Source organism: Lagopus leucura, unplaced genomic scaffold, assembly GCF_019238085.1.
Source record: "Lagopus leucura isolate 7727_CA_CO unplaced genomic scaffold, USGS_WTPT01 Super-Scaffold_100014, whole genome shotgun sequence".
Classification (NCBI taxonomy): domain Eukaryota; kingdom Metazoa; phylum Chordata; class Aves; order Galliformes; family Phasianidae; genus Lagopus; species Lagopus leucura.
Window position 1 is genome coordinate 3,942,936 of NW_024962268.1, and position 16,794 is coordinate 3,959,729.

Below are 16,794 nucleotides of genomic sequence, written 5' to 3' on the forward strand. Positions count from 1 at the left end.
CTGACATCTACTTTGCTAAGTTCACACGACCTTCACTTAAAAAAAAAAAACCTTGCTGATTGTAACCCAACCACCTGAGCATGTGACAGGCAAGGCAGCAAATAAACCACTCCCACTACACAACCATGGCTTTTGGTTTTCATTAAAAAAGGTTAAATTATTCTACTGACTTTTTCCTTCCAAAAGTGCACACACAACAGCAAGAGAAATGTATATTTTTTCTTTCTACATTGGTTGTTCTGAAAGTAATGCCTCCTATTTATTTCCACAGAAACCAAACAGATACAAAGAGCATGGAAACACTATTTGATAAGAGTAAATTCTCAGCTACAATACACTATTTTTCAACATAATCACCTGTGCATTTTTGTTAGTTACGAACAAGTGCCTGCATGCCACACTCCTAAAAATCTGCACCAGTGGAGGTGATCCACTGTGTCACAGCTGCTGTGCTGGCATACTTGGCAGGAAAATGTTGCCCATGCAGTCTATCTTTCACTGATCTAAACAGATGGAAGTCCGAAAGCATCAAATCTGGACTATACAGTGGGTGTGGTAGCACAATCCAGCTAAGACTGGCAATGTGCTCCACAGTCTTATGTTCTGGTATGAGACCTGGCATTACCATGTAGCAAGAAAAAGGTTGTCTTCTTCTCCTGTTTGAGTCTGGAAATCCAAGCCTTCACTTTAGTCCGCACTGTGACGTAGCAGTCAGAGTTGATGGATTGTCTGCATTCCAGAAAATCCAAAAGTATCACTCTTTTCCTAACTCAAAAGATGGTGCACATCATTTTAACCACTGAAGGCTTCATACTAAAATTTGTATTTGATGGGAAATTTACATCTTGCCACTCCATGGACTGTCATTTTGACTCTGGCTCTCAGTGGTGACACCACATCTCATCACTGATGATGATGCAATCCAGGAAATTCACTTTCATCCTTGTATTGATTCAGTAGGTCCTGACAAACTTGCATATGCATTTATTTGCCTGTGTGAGCATTCACGGGATCCACCTGGTGCAAACTTTTCAATATTCAAATGTTGCCAGCGCCATTTCCAACAAACTGAAGCCAATATTCAGCTCTGCACACAGTTCCCTGGTCACAATCCACCAATTCGTATGAATAAGCTGACAGTCGCTCCCCATTTCATGGTGTGACTGCTGTCCATGGCCATTTGGAATGTGGCTGGTCTTTCATGTTGCTGCTGCCACTGCTGAAACATCCACCCACTACCTCACTGTCTCCACAAACATTCAGCAAGGGTAGATAAATGTCAGTGGGTACATTTTTCCCACATGGAGGAATTCAATTCCACGTTTTGCTTCATTCACATTTCCCTGTCAGATGCCACTTTGTCACATGGCAACAAAATGTCACAGAGTGCTGGTGGGAAAGTTCAGCCTCTAATGCCATACCACCAACATCTGCCTCTAACATCATGGACCAACGTCATAAAATAGGAAGCACTGCTTTCAGAGCAGCCTTTGTACTAATCCAAAGTCTTGGAGTTACTCTGGGAGAGTTAAAGAGTTATGGTTTTAATATGGCAATACTTCAGATGGGTGTAATTCTTTAGAAATTACACTTGTCATGCAAACATACCTCCCATTCTTCTCAAGGATTTCAGTCAGTATGTTTCCTTTGGCATTTCCTCCTTGAAATACATTAACAGCTGCCAGAATTCATGGACATCCATAGGAACATCTTAAACATCCATGTGACATTACAGCCCTTTGCATTTTATTATGCCAAAAGTTCTGAAAATGTTACTTGAAAGTCTTAAAGATATCCTTATGATTGAACCATGATGTCAGAGACCAATAAAACAAGAGTTTCATGTTTACCGTTAAGCCTAACATCCATGAATACTACGTTTGCAAACCACAGACCATAGTTTTGTAAAATAAAACGTACCTGTAAGGTTGATCTGTTCTGAAAGCAATGAGTACTATTTTATGCCATGTAAAAGATGCTGAAAAGTCTTTGGTAAGTGGCTAAAGAAATCCTGTAGCCAAAATTTCAGTTTTAGTCAATAAGTGTACACGCTATTTAAGCATTCAAAGTCCAATACAGATCTGTTCTTTTTATTCTCTATCTACACTGATATAAAGAGAACAAATCAAACATTTCTGTAATGTATTTTCTTCAGGAAATCTACGGTAAGGAGCACAGGAAGTATAGGACCATTACTACACAAGGTTCTTCATCCCATATTCTCTCAAAACTTCAAAACCTCAGTGACTCCGCCTGTAAAAGAAGCTCTCTTAATTTGGTCCCTCTTTAGGGAGTGGAAAGAAGATGAATAAAATTCAGTTTCTAACTCCTTTAACTTCAGACATTCACAGTCTTCCTCCCCTTCTCCAAGAACTACAACGCTACATTCTTCAAAATATCACCATGAACATCACAGCTTCTTAAAGCAAACCTAGAAATACACATATTTACTGCAGTTAATCCTGTGAAAATTACTAAAGGGAGGATATTAGAAAGGCTGTAAGAAAGAAGGGGAGAGATTCTTTAACAGTCTGTTGTGGTAGGACAATGGAAATGGTTTCAAACTAAAAAATGAAAGATTTAGACTGGATATACGAAAAAAAGTTTTTTATGATAGGGGTAACAAGGTACTGGAACAGAGAACTGGTGGATACCCCATCCCTGGAAACACTCAAGGTCAGGCTGGACCAGGTTCTCAGCAACATCATATAGCTGTAACTGTCCTGTTCACAGCAGGGAAGATGGAAGGGATAACCTCTGAATGTTCCTTCCAACTCAAATGATTCTATGATTCTACGATAAACAGAAGAGATTAGACTATCTTTGTGTGAGAGCCTGAGACCATGATGAGATTGTTACTCTGTCAATGACATACCTACTCTACAACACAATTTTTTTCCTTATAGGATCTAGTCATGTTAGAAAATTATTACTTAGGTTACAAGTGATTTCTATTTCTGCTCTACAATCATCCACTAGAAATAATAAAAAGCAATTTTGCTTTTATGATTTTTTGGATCTCTTTCCCCTCTGACTTGATTTTCAGCCTTGGAAATATCTGCTTTTTGGCCATAAAGCTTTTTCTTCACAATTCAATCTTTATCCTAAAGTTTCAAGATAAGGTCTCAAATCTGAAGACATTTTAATAATTTTAAGAAGTTAACAAAATCACTGTAAGTAGTAAGTTATTTAAAAAGTTATACAAGAGAGACTGTCTCCAGCTAAGTGAATAGGATTGCATATATTACACTTGGATCAGATGTTATTAAAAAAAAAAAAAAGGAAAAAAAAAAGGTATGTGAGAAGGAAGTTTAATTTTATACATATACATTTTAATTTTATATATATACATTTTACATGTCCTATTCTGCTTCCTGGCAAGTTTTACAGTTCAGTGGAATATCAGAAAGCATGTGAGATCTTTTGGTTAGAGACACCTGGTATATAATCCAGGTACAAACTAATGACTGAAATTTTCCTTTAGTTTTTCCCCTTTTAAAATAAGTCTACTAACCCAAAATTCTCAAATCTTTCCTTTCACACTTTGAAATAAATAAGAAATGTAAAATGTGGCAAATTGCATGCTACTAACAAAGGTGATTTTCATACTTCAAGCCTCTGTTTAGAACAGCTCTTTTCAACCTACAGACTGCCACATAAATTTTCAATGAAGACTCTCAAATGTTCAGTTTAAATCTACTTAAAACAATCTTATTTTCCTTAGTTATCTTCTGGACTCTGAAGCAGAAGTTTATAACCCCTAGAAATAGCAAAATAATAACCCAAACAAAGTAAGAACATTTCACTAGCTTCTCCCAGTCTTTCAAAAAACAGACCGATGCTCAACAGAGATCTATTCCCTGCCCCCAGCATACATCCCTGCCAACACTAATGCTCAAACAATTATCTCCATGAGCCAAATTCAGTTCACCAAACCAGGAAATTAACAAAGTAAGAAAAAAATGCTGTCAGTTTTTCTCCCACATTAAGGAAATTGAGCAAGCTCAGCAAAAGATTTGAGACTAATGTCAGACACCAGAGAAGTGCAGAAGGCAGGGCCCAGAAGGAGAAGTTCAAATTTAGGGTGACACCAATTTCCCAAGAGACTATCCTCCTAATCTATTCGGGGTGCAGATTTGCACCAGACTGTTCAACTCCTGGCTTCTACTGAAAAAGCCTCAGATTCATCTCCTTTCTCATTTCCCAAAGATACATAAGTTCTTCCTTCCCTGTTCCTTATACGTCATCTCCAGCATTCTCTTCTGGAGGAGCATCATTAACAATAGCAAAAAAAGCTACCCCTCTGACCAGAGAGCCATAGGAAGTACATGGGAGTTCTTAAGTTAGACAAGTGAAAATCAAATACGTACAGTGGACAGCACAGCAGGAGGTTTTCTTCAATCTTTTTTTCTACTGTTAGACAAGTTTTTTTTACATAATGAAATTAAGAACATCTGTACTATGTAGATGAAAACTTACCACTTTTCCACATTAACAGGCAGAAATAATGGAATTCCAAGCAAAAGTGGTAAAATGAAAACAATGCAAGCACACACTACTACTCTTGGTATGTTTCCCGCATCTCCAGATACCCAACAAAACAGGTTATGCACAAGCTAGAATGCTACCAGTAAGCTTAAGCCAACAGATAAAGACTGCTTCTAGTATTAGAAAAAACAACATAGGAAGCACCTCCCTGACTGAACTGAGTGCACTCGGCGAAACTCTGAAGACCAGAGAAAGCCAGCATTTCTCAATTTTGCTATTAAACAGCTTCACTAATGAAAGAGTGTGTATTTATTTACCTGAGGGTGCTAAGGGAGCTAGAACAGATGATTGCCAACATACCATCTAACCAGACTTCAGCAAAGTTCGACACTGTCTCCCTCAGCATTTTCCTGGAGAAGCTGGCAGCCTATGGCTTGGACAGGTACACTCTTCGCTGAGTAAACAACTGGCTGGAGAGAGTGGTGGTGAATGGAGTTAAATCCAGCTGGTGACTGGTCATGTGTGGTGTTCCCCAGGGGTCGGTATTGGGGCCTCTCCTGTTTAATATCTTTACTGATGATCTTGACGAGGAGATTGAGTGCACCCTCAGTAAGTTTGCAGATGACACCAAGCTGGGAGGAAGCATCAATCTGCCTGGGAGTGGGAAGGCCCTGAAAAGGGATATGGACAGGCTGGATCACTGAACTGAGGCCAGAGGGATGAGGAGTTCAACAAGACCAAGTGCTGGCTCCTGCACTTCAGCCACAACAACCACAGCCAACGCTACAGGCTTGGAGTAGAGTGGCTGGAAGATTGTGTAGAGGAAACAGATCTGGGCGTATTGCTTGATGCTTGGCTGAACATGAGCCAGCAGTGTGCCGAGGTGGCCAAGAAGGCCAATGTCATCCTCGTTTGTATCAGAAATAGTGATGCTGATAGGAGTGCGGAAGTGATCACTCTTCCCTATTCAGCACTGGTGAGGTTGCACCTTGAGTACTATATTCAGTTTTAGGCCACTTACTATAAAATGTGGAGACTCTGGATTATGTTCAGAGGGCAACAAAGCTGGTGAAGAGTCTGGAGCACAAGTCTTATGAAGAGCAGATGAGGGAACACATTATTTAGTCCGGAGAAGAGGAGGCTCAGGGGAGACAATCAACTACCTGAAGGTACCTTCTTAACTACCTGGAGGCTGTGGTGAGGGGTAGATCAGTCTCTTCTCTCATTTAGTGATAGGACGAGAGGGAGTGACCTCACATTGACCTCAAGAGGGAGTGACCTCAAGAGGAGATTCAGGTTGGAAGATAGGAAAAACTACTTCTGAGAAAGAGTGGTCAGGTGCTGGAAGGAGCTGTTCAGGGAGTGGTGGAGTCACCAAGCCTGGAGATGTTCAAGAAACATTTAGATGTCATACATCTTGGGACATGGTTTAGTGTGAAATACTGGTGATAGGCAGACAGCTGGACTGGATGATCGTCGAGGTCTTTTCCAATCTTGGCACTTCTATGATACTATGATCTCTTCAAAACTAATGTAAACGTTAATCACAGGGTATAAGAATGTATGCTAAGAACACAGAAAACTCAAAGATGACAAAATGTATTGAGTAGACAATGAAATATCTATGCTGACTTTGTTCTCATCTAAAAATCAATACCAGTATAACTGCACAGCGTTTTTTTTTTTTTTGTTGTTGTTGTTAGTTATAGCATAACTAACCATGTACTAACATTATGCACATTTACAGCACAGTTAATTCAACATTTGTAGTAACACTGGTCTGTAGAACTTGAAGTATCTGGTCCCAAATCTGTTTATTACTTATGCACATTCTTGGTTTCAAAGAAGTTACATAAGCTCTCTTGCTTTACAGAATTAGGCCTAGGGGGAAAAGTCAAGGAAGAAAGGAGGAAAGAAATACGAAACTTAGCATAGGTATCAGCAGCTGCCATATGCTTTAACTTAGGTCAGATCTCTAGTTCACGCATTAATTTTCTTGATGGTGTGAAAATCATTAAAAAAAGATTATTCTTATTGAGTCAAACTGTGATACAACCACATACAAGTATATAAATCATTTTAACTCTTTCTACTTCTATAGCTTATAGACCTGAGTCACCACGACATTTTCAGGTTAACTTTGCAGGGTTGGTGTTTGTCTGAAATTGTTACTGAGAAGACAATGAAAATCATTTCCAAGGTGTTTTAGAACTCAGAAAGTTTTTTCAGCTTAAAAATAACTTGCTCTTGGATTTTGTGGCACCTTTTCATTTGATTAAAGGACAAAATATTCAATTCTTACTTAAAATACTAGAACTTCCTCAATCTCCAGGGTTTGGCATTTTTTTCCCCACACTGTCACCAGCTATTTTCATGATCTTGCAGTCCAAGATACTGCAAATATTTTATTTTTCAATGGCAACAGCTGATGCTGCTGTTTTCCTCCACTAAGAAAGTCTGCTTTACTACGGCATTAATGAACACCAGCAGTCAGTGGTAACATGCAGCAGGGCAAATATAGCAAAGAATGGAAGAATCCAGCAAAGGCATCCAGGATGAAAGCTGTTAACTCGTGAATTACTCAAAAAGCAGATGATGCTGGCTGGGGCAAAGGATTTGCTGAGTACTACTAGAAGCAACTTGGTTGGAAGCAAAGAAGTACAGGGGAACTGCACCTGCATAAGAATTGAAAGAGAATCTCTGATGGCTGAAGAGTATACTTAGAAAAAAGTAGAAAGTTAATCAACTCATCCTGAAGAGATTCTGAAGCAGTAAAAATTCTGAGTGGCACAGAACAGAATGCAACAGAATTTGAGGATTTTAAGTACAAAGGAATCCCAGAACTTCAGTTCTAGACATAGAAGAATAAGAAATGGAGCCTCTTGTGGGGCAACACCCACACCACCATAAATCTACCAATCCCTGTTGGAAACAGATCTGAAAAGCAAAATGGAAGTGTTACAATGCTCGTAGAAGTTGAACTAAAGTCCTAAAAATGTCTGCAGTCAGTTCACAATGGATTAGGAAAAATACCAATACAGCTTAAGGAAAATATTATGGGTCTCCTGATCCTGAATGAGCACTCCACTTATACAATGTATAGAATTTAACAATACTTAAAGTCCAGCTGTTATATACTAGGATTGTCAGTGCAGCTGTAACATCTTCTATACACTAAGCATTACTATAGAATTGTTTTTTGTTTTTATTTTCCTCCCTGTAGATCCACATTCTGATTCAGCACACAAAAATAAATATTTCTGACCTTTAAAGGCCATCTAGTCCAACTCCCCTGCAACGAACAGAGACGCCTACAGCTATATCAGGTTGCTCAGAAGCTGGTCCAGGCAGCCTTTAAATGTCTCCACGGACAGGGCATCCACCAGCTCTCTGACTAACCTGTTGCAGTGCTTCACCACCCCTACTGCGAAAAACGTTTTTCTTTTATCTAATCTAAATCTCCCTTCTTTTAATTTGAAACCATGTACCTTGTGTTATCACAACAGATGCTGCTAAAGAGCCTGTCTTTTTTTCTAGATATTGGTAGGCTGCTATCAGATGTTCCCAGAGCCTTCTCTTCTTCAGGCTGACCAGGCCCAGCTCCCTCAGTCTGTCCTTGTGGGAGAGGTGTTCCATCTCTCGGATCATTTTTGTGGCCCTTCTCTGGATGCATCCAGCAGGTTTACATCTCTTCTGTACTGATTAATCCACATCTGGGTGCAGTCCTCTAGGTGAGGTCTTAGCAACACAGAGTGCAGCTGCTCTCATCCTGCTGGCCACGATTCTTTTGATGCAGTTCAGGATACCATTGGCTTTCTGGGTTATGAGGGCCCATTGCTGGCTCAAGTTCAGCCTCCCATCTGCCAGCACCCCCAGGTCCTTTTCAGCAGGGCTGTGCTCCATCCTTATACCCCCCAGCTTGTACTGATAGTGGGGGTTGCCTTGATCAAGGTGCAAGACCTTGCAGTTGGATTTGTTGAATCTCATGAGGTTCTCCTGGGCCCACTGCTCAGGCCTGTCTAGGTCTCTGGATGGCATCCCATCCCTGGGGCATGCTGATCACACCACGTAGCTTGGTGTCATCTGCAAACTTGCTGAGAGTGCACTTGATCACACTGTTGATGATGAAGATATTACAGAGTTTTTGTTGTTTTCTTTCTCTCTCTCCCCTCCCCCCCCCCAATAAGAAATGGAGGAGGAAGAAATGCAAAGAACTCAATCTTCTAAAGGTTCAAGCATTACTAATTTAAATTTCCCCCCAATGCAAGTAGAGTTTACATCTACTCAAAAAGGTAAACCAAATGAAATTAAAATCATTTTTAAAAAGAATCTATGCAATTTTCACAAGAGAAGAAAATTAACACAAAAGCGACGTTCTTCTCACAGCTACTTAAAGAAAGGAAAATGTAATTTAAAAAGGTTTATGTGTATATTGTTTGGTAGTCCTAAAGTTTAAAAGAAAGCATACACTTAGAAACATAAGAAAAAATAAATCCTTCAAAAAGAAGTAGCAATGCTTCTGGTGAATAAAATCAGATTGCAACTACCCTTAAATTCACTATTTGAATTGTCAACTATATGTTAATAGGTGTTAACTAAGTACTGTGTAAATGCAGTTGTAGTGTCTTAATCTAGTTCACACAGAGCAGTTTTTACACAGGACAGACAATAACTCCAGAAGACTGCAGTGGCTTTCAAATATGTAGGGCCATCTCAAGACTTTCTGTATGATCCTAGGAAGAACATAGGAGGTACTTAAACCATATCTAAGTATCTCTGGACTAACAAACAAATCTGTCTGGAACTGGACCCAAATTTATAGACTATGCTGTCAGAACTCCAGGATGGAGCTGGTGACAACCCTAGACAGCAGCTACACAATGCTCCTGCACTTTGAGAAAGGTTCTTTAATTTGGATAGAGTCAGCGTGCATCCAACAGTGCATGCAGCACATTCACCCTCCTGAATGCCTGTGCTCTTGGATAAGCAGTGTAAACACATGAAATAGCTTTATCATGCTGACACAGTATAGCTGAGCAGCTCTGCAGATCGTTCCCCAATAACTAATATAACACAGGATATCCCAGTCCTTTACATTAATTCAGCTAATCAGCAGCTGTTACATAAAATCTTCTATTTATAATGAGAATAAAGAAAAGAGACATGAGTTTCTTATCAGAAGTTTCTTAATAGTCAGAGTCAGAACTGGTGCCCATGGCTAATGCGCAAAACAAGCAAGGAAGCAGATGTAATTCATGTGGTAGACAGAAGATGGAAAAAATTTGAGATCTACACCAGAGATAGCACAGTTCTTGAGTAACCAAGAAAATAAACTATTTTTGTTTTTGAGTTAGCAAGAGTCATCATGCAGCAATACAAATTCGCATTCTCTGCAACATTTCATTTCACTTGTACAAAATGTATCCTGAGCTCAGCAGTAAAATAATAAAAAAATTTAACAGTTTAGATTTATATTTATAAAAGAAATCAACTGCACTGCGTAACTTTCAGAACTTTCTTTACTTTAAAAAAACAGAACCATGATAATGTAAGTTACTTGGCAATGCAACTTAGAATGGTGATATTTCACAAAGAGAAAAAGCAGTAACTTTACCAGTGCTGCAGGCGAAAAAACAATCTTGGGAAGATTCCATAGTTTTAGAAAGGTGGTTTTAAAAAGGGCTGCTTCACAAAAATCAATACACTTTCCCCATAGGTTCATGATGTAAAATTCTATAATCAAGGCTTGTAGATTTGTAATTATGGTATGTCAGCCACATTTAAACAAGAGTGTTAAAAGATTGTTAAAGTTAAACTAACACAATTGCAATGTGAATTGTCTTAGTCTCATTCTAATCTAGTGGTGTCACTTCCATTTAACCAGATGGAAACTATGGGCAAATATCAGTGCTATTTTCACATGCCCCAACTTACTTTGCTCACAGTAGTTTTTAAAACCCTTGCTGATCTGAAATGAGTATAAGATTTATTTATTTGTTTAAAGATCAATTCATTTGCTCTGAAGCGGGTTTTTGAGCTTGGACTACTGAGAGTAAGACTATTTTGAAATGATTAAATAATACTTCTTGCTAGGACATAAATCACAAATACAACAAATGCTAATCACACTCATCAAATCTACTTATTTGAATGCTGGGTAACAAAAGTATGCAATCACCTGGCTATTAATTTTGTCTGAAAATGCAAGGGATTCTCCCCGTTTATAGTTAAAGTTCCCTTCATTAATACATAACAAGGAAGAAACACCAAGGCAAGTAAATTATCCACAAGTACAACAGTCTCTTGAGAAGGATACACAAAGAATCTGTAATATACAGATTAAAAAAAATCCCACATTAAACACCTGCTTTGTTCTTAGCTCAAAAAGTAATGAGTTAGATAACTCATAAGAGTGAGCTATAGCAGGCGATTAAAAACAGACAAATGAAGTGCCAAGAAAGTGCAGAACATCCCAGTAGTTCTTGACCCATACTTATTTTGGTATACTTGTGCAGTCTGAGCATTGAACAAGCTTGAAAAATCAGCTTTATAGACTAAATTCAATGCAGTTTTCTAAACTGCAAACACAGAAAAATACAAGGAGAAAACGACTGAAATATTGAGTCAGTCATTCTTGGCATGTTTATTAATACTCTACGTGCTCTCTCACACATCATGAATAAAATACCTATACAGATTCTATAGTTCCAAATGAGGGGAAAATATGAAAGTTCCCAAATTCACTCAAGTCACATGCACAACAGCTGCAGCACAGAGTACTGAACAAAGCTTCTAGTTTGAGAAGAAGAGGTGGAGTGGAACAAAACCATGCCTCTTCTTGCATCTGTGTGTGCAACTGCCATAGAAGTGAGCAGCTGCTGCTGTCATTGAGACCTATGAAAGCCAAGCCAGAAACAGCCCATGTGTTTCAAGTGCTCAGGCTACATAATAAAAGTACAGTTTCTATTGATGCATCAAACTAACTTAAGGTATGAAGTATTTAATCACAGTGCTATTCTGCTGAAAACATAAATGGGATTTTAAAAGATAAGCAGGGTTACCAAGAAGGAAACAAAAAAGTTAACTTTAAGCTTGCCCACATGAGCTCAAAGGTGCCTTGAAAAAACGTTACATTTCCTTACAGTAGTCCAGCTACTGCAGAGTATCTATAGATCTGCATATTGTAATCACACAAAACTCAGAGAGCACTCTCCTATTCACACAGCAAAAAGCAAAAGTGAATCCTGTTGACTGCACTTGAACTCCTCACACCCTTTGTACACAGTGTTGCATGCCTCACCCTTCAAAATACTTTTTTTTCTTTAAGTCTAGTTTATTTTTCATCATATCAACACCCTGAAATACACAGATGTGTGGACCTCTAAGGAGGAAGCTGTGACACAGCAGCTCAGTTTTAGGTTGGCGTTAGACCATAACTAAAGGTAAGTCTCCTATCACAACTGGCAACAGTTTCACATCAGAGGACTGCTCACCTATGCAGTGCTCCTAAACTATGCTTTAACTTTTTAAATATTTTGTTACCATTACCCTTAAAAGGCCACAGTATTTGTATTGGCTAACAAGGTAGTTTTCAGCAGTAGTAAGGCTTTGCCTGGGCTTGTCTTGGCCAGCCAGGAGTCTTTCTTCAAGAGCTGAACTACAGTTCTGACCAGGTACCACTTACTGCTTTTGTTCAGCTTCCTACAACTGAATGGCATGACACTCCTGTATTGGCTTTCTTTCACTAACAAGTATATTTTAGTAAGAATGAGCTGCTTCTAACGTTGAATAAAAAAAGCAGCACAGAAGATCAAACAAGAGAGGGATGATAGCAAAGTCCTTGAAAACAGAGGCACAGGAAGGTGTGAAACGCCCCAGTGCAGTGAACAAGTCATCTATAGCCAAGTAGTGATCAAAGAAGTGCAATCTGAAGGGATGAGTAAAACTAGTGTTAGGATAACAAAGAACAATTTTCCAACATACATTGAACATATCATATTCAGTAAATTCAGATTAAAGGTGGAGAAAAAGAGTATTTTATATTATTCATATAACTATTAATATCATTGCAACTGGACTAATACTTACTAGAAACTTAAGCAGCTTACTTTGTAACTCAGATGCAACAAAACTGTAACAGAATTAAAACAAAAATCCATGGATTTCCATGCATTAAGTCAACAAGGAAGAAAACGAAACAAGAACAACAACAAAACAAAACACTAAGAAGAACATGCTAAACATGTATGACTGCTGTACTCGACTCTACACACAAACCATATTAAACATCACCCCAGGGACAGAAACATCAGGTTTAGGATATAAGAGAGTGGAGAGGAAAAGTGGGGGATGAGAAAGGAAAAGAGCCTGAAGGAGAACAGGGAGGTAAGAGATGTGAAGCTGTGTTCCTCCTCCTCCACCAAGACAAGGACACCTCTTTGGTAAGCACTGTGCCACCCAATGGGTGAAGAATGCTTAGGCTGGTCTGCATCTTGCTACCACTACCATCGTGCATTAGCGCTACTGCAGCTAAATGATAAATAATAAATAGCAGCAGAATTTATTCATGGCAGCCTGGAGCCTGTCATATCTATCACTACAGTAACTCATCTATTCTTTTTAAATGTTTGTAATCTGCTCCATGACAGACCTTGTGAGGGGGCTCTGTCCAACTGTAAAGGCAAAGTCCAACTGTACTCAGCATAACACACTACTAACTTCTAATTGGCTTTCTCAGACTCACTGAAACTACAGAAGCAGTACAAAGACTAAGACTAAGAATGTATAAACTAATCTCAGATCTAGAAGCACTGAGGACAATGGCATATAGACACCGAAGTAGCCCCATGTACCGTTATCTTTCACGCATAATTGCACTGGGACCACAGAACTGTTTTCAGGTCCAAAGTGACACAGCTATGTGGCACAGTATTCAACACACAAGCAAACAGGCAGGCATGCACCACCTCTGACTGGAGACTCATTATTTGATGTACACTTCCCCTGTTTCCCAATTTACAGACTTGAAGGAAAACCTTGTTCAGGTAGCTTTTGTGATGCTGTATGAAGTAATGGTCATCTGAAAAGCTATTAGGCATTACCACACAGTTCTTTTGGAGAAACTATCAAGCAGCAGCAATAAGCTACTGTGGGAATTTCAACAAACTACTTGTCATTTATCAGATATACCAGTTTCTCAGAAAACACCCGTAAGTTACTCCTTTGACCAAATGAAAGAACACAGATTGAAAAAAAAAAAAAAAAGATGACGGCCTAAGTAATGGTAGCTTTTCCACACTTCAGAATACTCCGCCTATAAAACACAGACACAAAACAGGAAACACTTCAAAATGCAAAGAAGCATTTACAGTGTTGCTGCCTAGCCAGGCCGGTAACCATAACCTATGTCACAGAAGGAACCCAAAGCAAAAAGCAGCCACCCAGTCATTTCAGACTTCACTTAAAATCCCTTGCTGAAAAACAACGTAAGTTCATAATCTGCACACCCTGCACAGTGACAGGAAATAGGGTACTGGAATCACATAATCAATTTCTTGTTTGCAGCTGCACTTGAGAGTTGCTCTGCATTTTGAGACTAGGAACTAAAAACAAAACTCTGTACATGTTACTTTGCTAGTGTTTAACTCCAGTCTTCCCAACCTGTAGGGTGTTAGAAAGCACGTCCAATCTACTTTTAGGCTTCTACCAACTAAAATAGGTTACAATACAAAGCCAATTGCATAAGACTACTCTACTTAATGTCCTGATCTGGCACACATTGCAACTCCTATTCACGCCTGAACCAGTGCAGACTCAGTAGGTCCTACTGCCTGCAACCAAATATTTCACACTAAAGGCTTTTCCTAACAACCATAACAAGAAAGATTCACAGGGATAAATTGCATGCTTCTGAATCATGAGAACAGCTTTGCTATATTTTGAGAACAGCCCTTCATAACCTGAGTGGATACAAGCTGAACGAGAAGAGGCTTGTATAAATGTAAGATCAAGAACAGAATGCAGAGGAGGCCATGGAGCTTGTTGTCAAGCGAAGAAAGTAGAATAGATGTCCTGTTGTTGAAGATAAGATGGCAAAACAGTTGCTTCAGCTCAATGTGATACGAGTGGGAACTGGTACGGGCTACCCTCCCTTAAAAGGTTGGAAACTTACAGCAAGAATGACTATTAGCCCTCATCCCATGACCACCAGAGATGTTAATTATTTCTTGGAACTTCTGCCCATGTCCTTGGAGTGTAACGGACAAGTAAGTATATGCTATGCCTTTAAATATGTAGTAGTTCCCCTCTTCGATGTGCATGTTGGTGGAGCGATCCCCCACACATGCACCCAACGCTGTAATAAAGGGAATACCTGCTTGACATAACTGATTGGTGTGTCAAGTCACTTTGTCAGTTTTCCCGGCTTCATTTCTTAGAGGTGAACAGCACGTAGAGCAGACAAAACTGAGAGGCGGCTACCAAATCTACAACCAACTTGGCGGCATGGAAAACCGACCGCCGAGTATTTCAGCATCTGTTTGGTAGAGCAACCCAGGCAGGCTGCCTCTCGAGGAGTCCAGCAAGGCCGCTCGGACCCCGACACGGCAACGTGACTGCCCTCGGCTCTCCAACCGCTGAGGATTCAGAACAAAACCCCGCAGCTGTGGCGGCGGTAGGCCTCTTCCCTAGGCGGGAGAAGCCGGCAGCCGCGGCGCAACTTCTGGAGCAGCCACAGCCGCCCCCGCGCAGGACGAATGCCGCCGGCGGAGCGGGCACCGCTGCGAGCACCGCCCGCCGGGCTCAGCGGCGCCCAACGCGTGGCGGCGGGGCCGGGGCGCCCGCCAGCCCTCCCGCACTCACCGCTTCACGACGCCGGTTTTGATCTTGATCTGCCTCAGGCGGGGATCGGCCATGGCGGGGCTGCAGAGCGGGCCGGGGCCCTACGGCGCACGGGCGGAGGGCGCGGTGGGAGCGGCGGAGGCCCGTGACTGAGCAACACGGCCGTCCGCATGCGCCGAACGGACGGCAGCCTGCACGGCGGAGAGGAGAGGCGGGGTGAAGGGGGGGCGGCGCTCCGCGGAGCCGCTCCCAGCTCTTCCGTCCCCGTGGCGGCGGCTCTGTGCTGCGGAGTGAGGGGTGACTGCGGCGTGAGCAGAGGGGCAGCAAGCTGGAGAAGTTTTTCTGCCCCGAAATAACTGAGAACGCAACAGCAGCGCTGTGGCTTCAGCCTTAGTGTTATTACTGAACGGCAGTTTAAGGCTTTCTTCCTTTGTGCTTGTAATTAGTTGAAGCTAAGGCTCACCAGGTGGGCCAGTCCCTGCAAGGCTTTGGCTAAGCTCTTTAAAATCTTTACCAGCGACCTAGATAGTGGATTTGAGTGCATGCTGAGCAAGTTTGCTGGTGACACCAAGCTGAGTGGTGTATCTGATGCCATGGAAGGGAGAGATGCCATCCAGAGGACCTGGAAAGGCTTGAAAAGTGGGTCCTCATGAAACAAATGAGGTTCAACAAGGCTAAGTGCAGGGTGTTCCACTTGGGTCATGGCAAACCCAGATATGAGTACAGATTGTGAGAAGAACTCATTGAGAGCAGCCATTTGAAGGAGAACTTAGGAGTTCTGGTGAACAAAAATCTTGGCACAAGCCAGCAGTGTGTTCAGCAAAGTGCAAGGTTTTGCACTTGGGTCAGAGGAATCTCTGGCATCTATACAGACTGGAAGGAGTAGTCCTTGAGAGCAGCCTTTCAGAGAAGGACCTGTGGGTCTTGATGGATGAAAATGAGCTGCAGTGCTCTTGCAGCTTGGAAAGCAAATGGTATCCTGGGCTCCATCAGAAGAGGGGTGGCCAGGAGGGACAGGGAGGTGATTGTCCCCCTCTACTCTGTTCTTGTGAAGCCCCATCTGCAGTACTGTGTCCAGGTCTGAAGCCCCCAGTACAAGAAAGACAGGGAGCTGTTGGAGAGGGTCCAGAGGAGAGCCACGAAGATGATCAGAAGACTGGAGCACCTCCCCTACGAAGATAGGCTGAGGAAGCCAGGCTTGTTCAGCCTGGAGAAAAGAAGGCAGCGGGGTGTCCTCATTGCAGCTTTTCAGTACCTAAAGGGAGCCTACAAACAGGAGGGAATCAACCCTTTGAAAGGGTAGGTAACAGCAGGACAAGGGGAAATGGTTTGAAGTTGAAGGAGGGAAGATTTAGGTTGGATGTCAGGAGGAAATTCTTTACTATGAGGGTGGTGATGTGCTGGAACTGCTGCCCAGACAGGTTGTGGATGCCCCGTTCCTGAGGTGTTCAAAGCCAGCTTGGATGA

At 41.3% G+C, this 16,794-nt stretch overlaps 1 protein-coding gene across 1 annotated transcript in view; it reads right to left on the reverse strand.

Moving 5' to 3' along the window:
• TBCA (tubulin folding cofactor A) overlaps positions 1 to 15,470 on the reverse strand; it is a 32,848-nt gene extending 17,378 nt beyond the window's left edge. Inside the window, exon 1 of the mRNA XM_042875267.1 lies at positions 15,349 to 15,470. Coding sequence (XP_042731201.1) covers positions 15,349 to 15,401 — 53 coding nt within the window. The 5' untranslated portion in view covers positions 15,402 to 15,470. The remainder of the gene's footprint in view (positions 1 to 15,348) is intronic.
• Between the last annotated feature and the right edge of the window lie 1,324 nt (positions 15,471 to 16,794).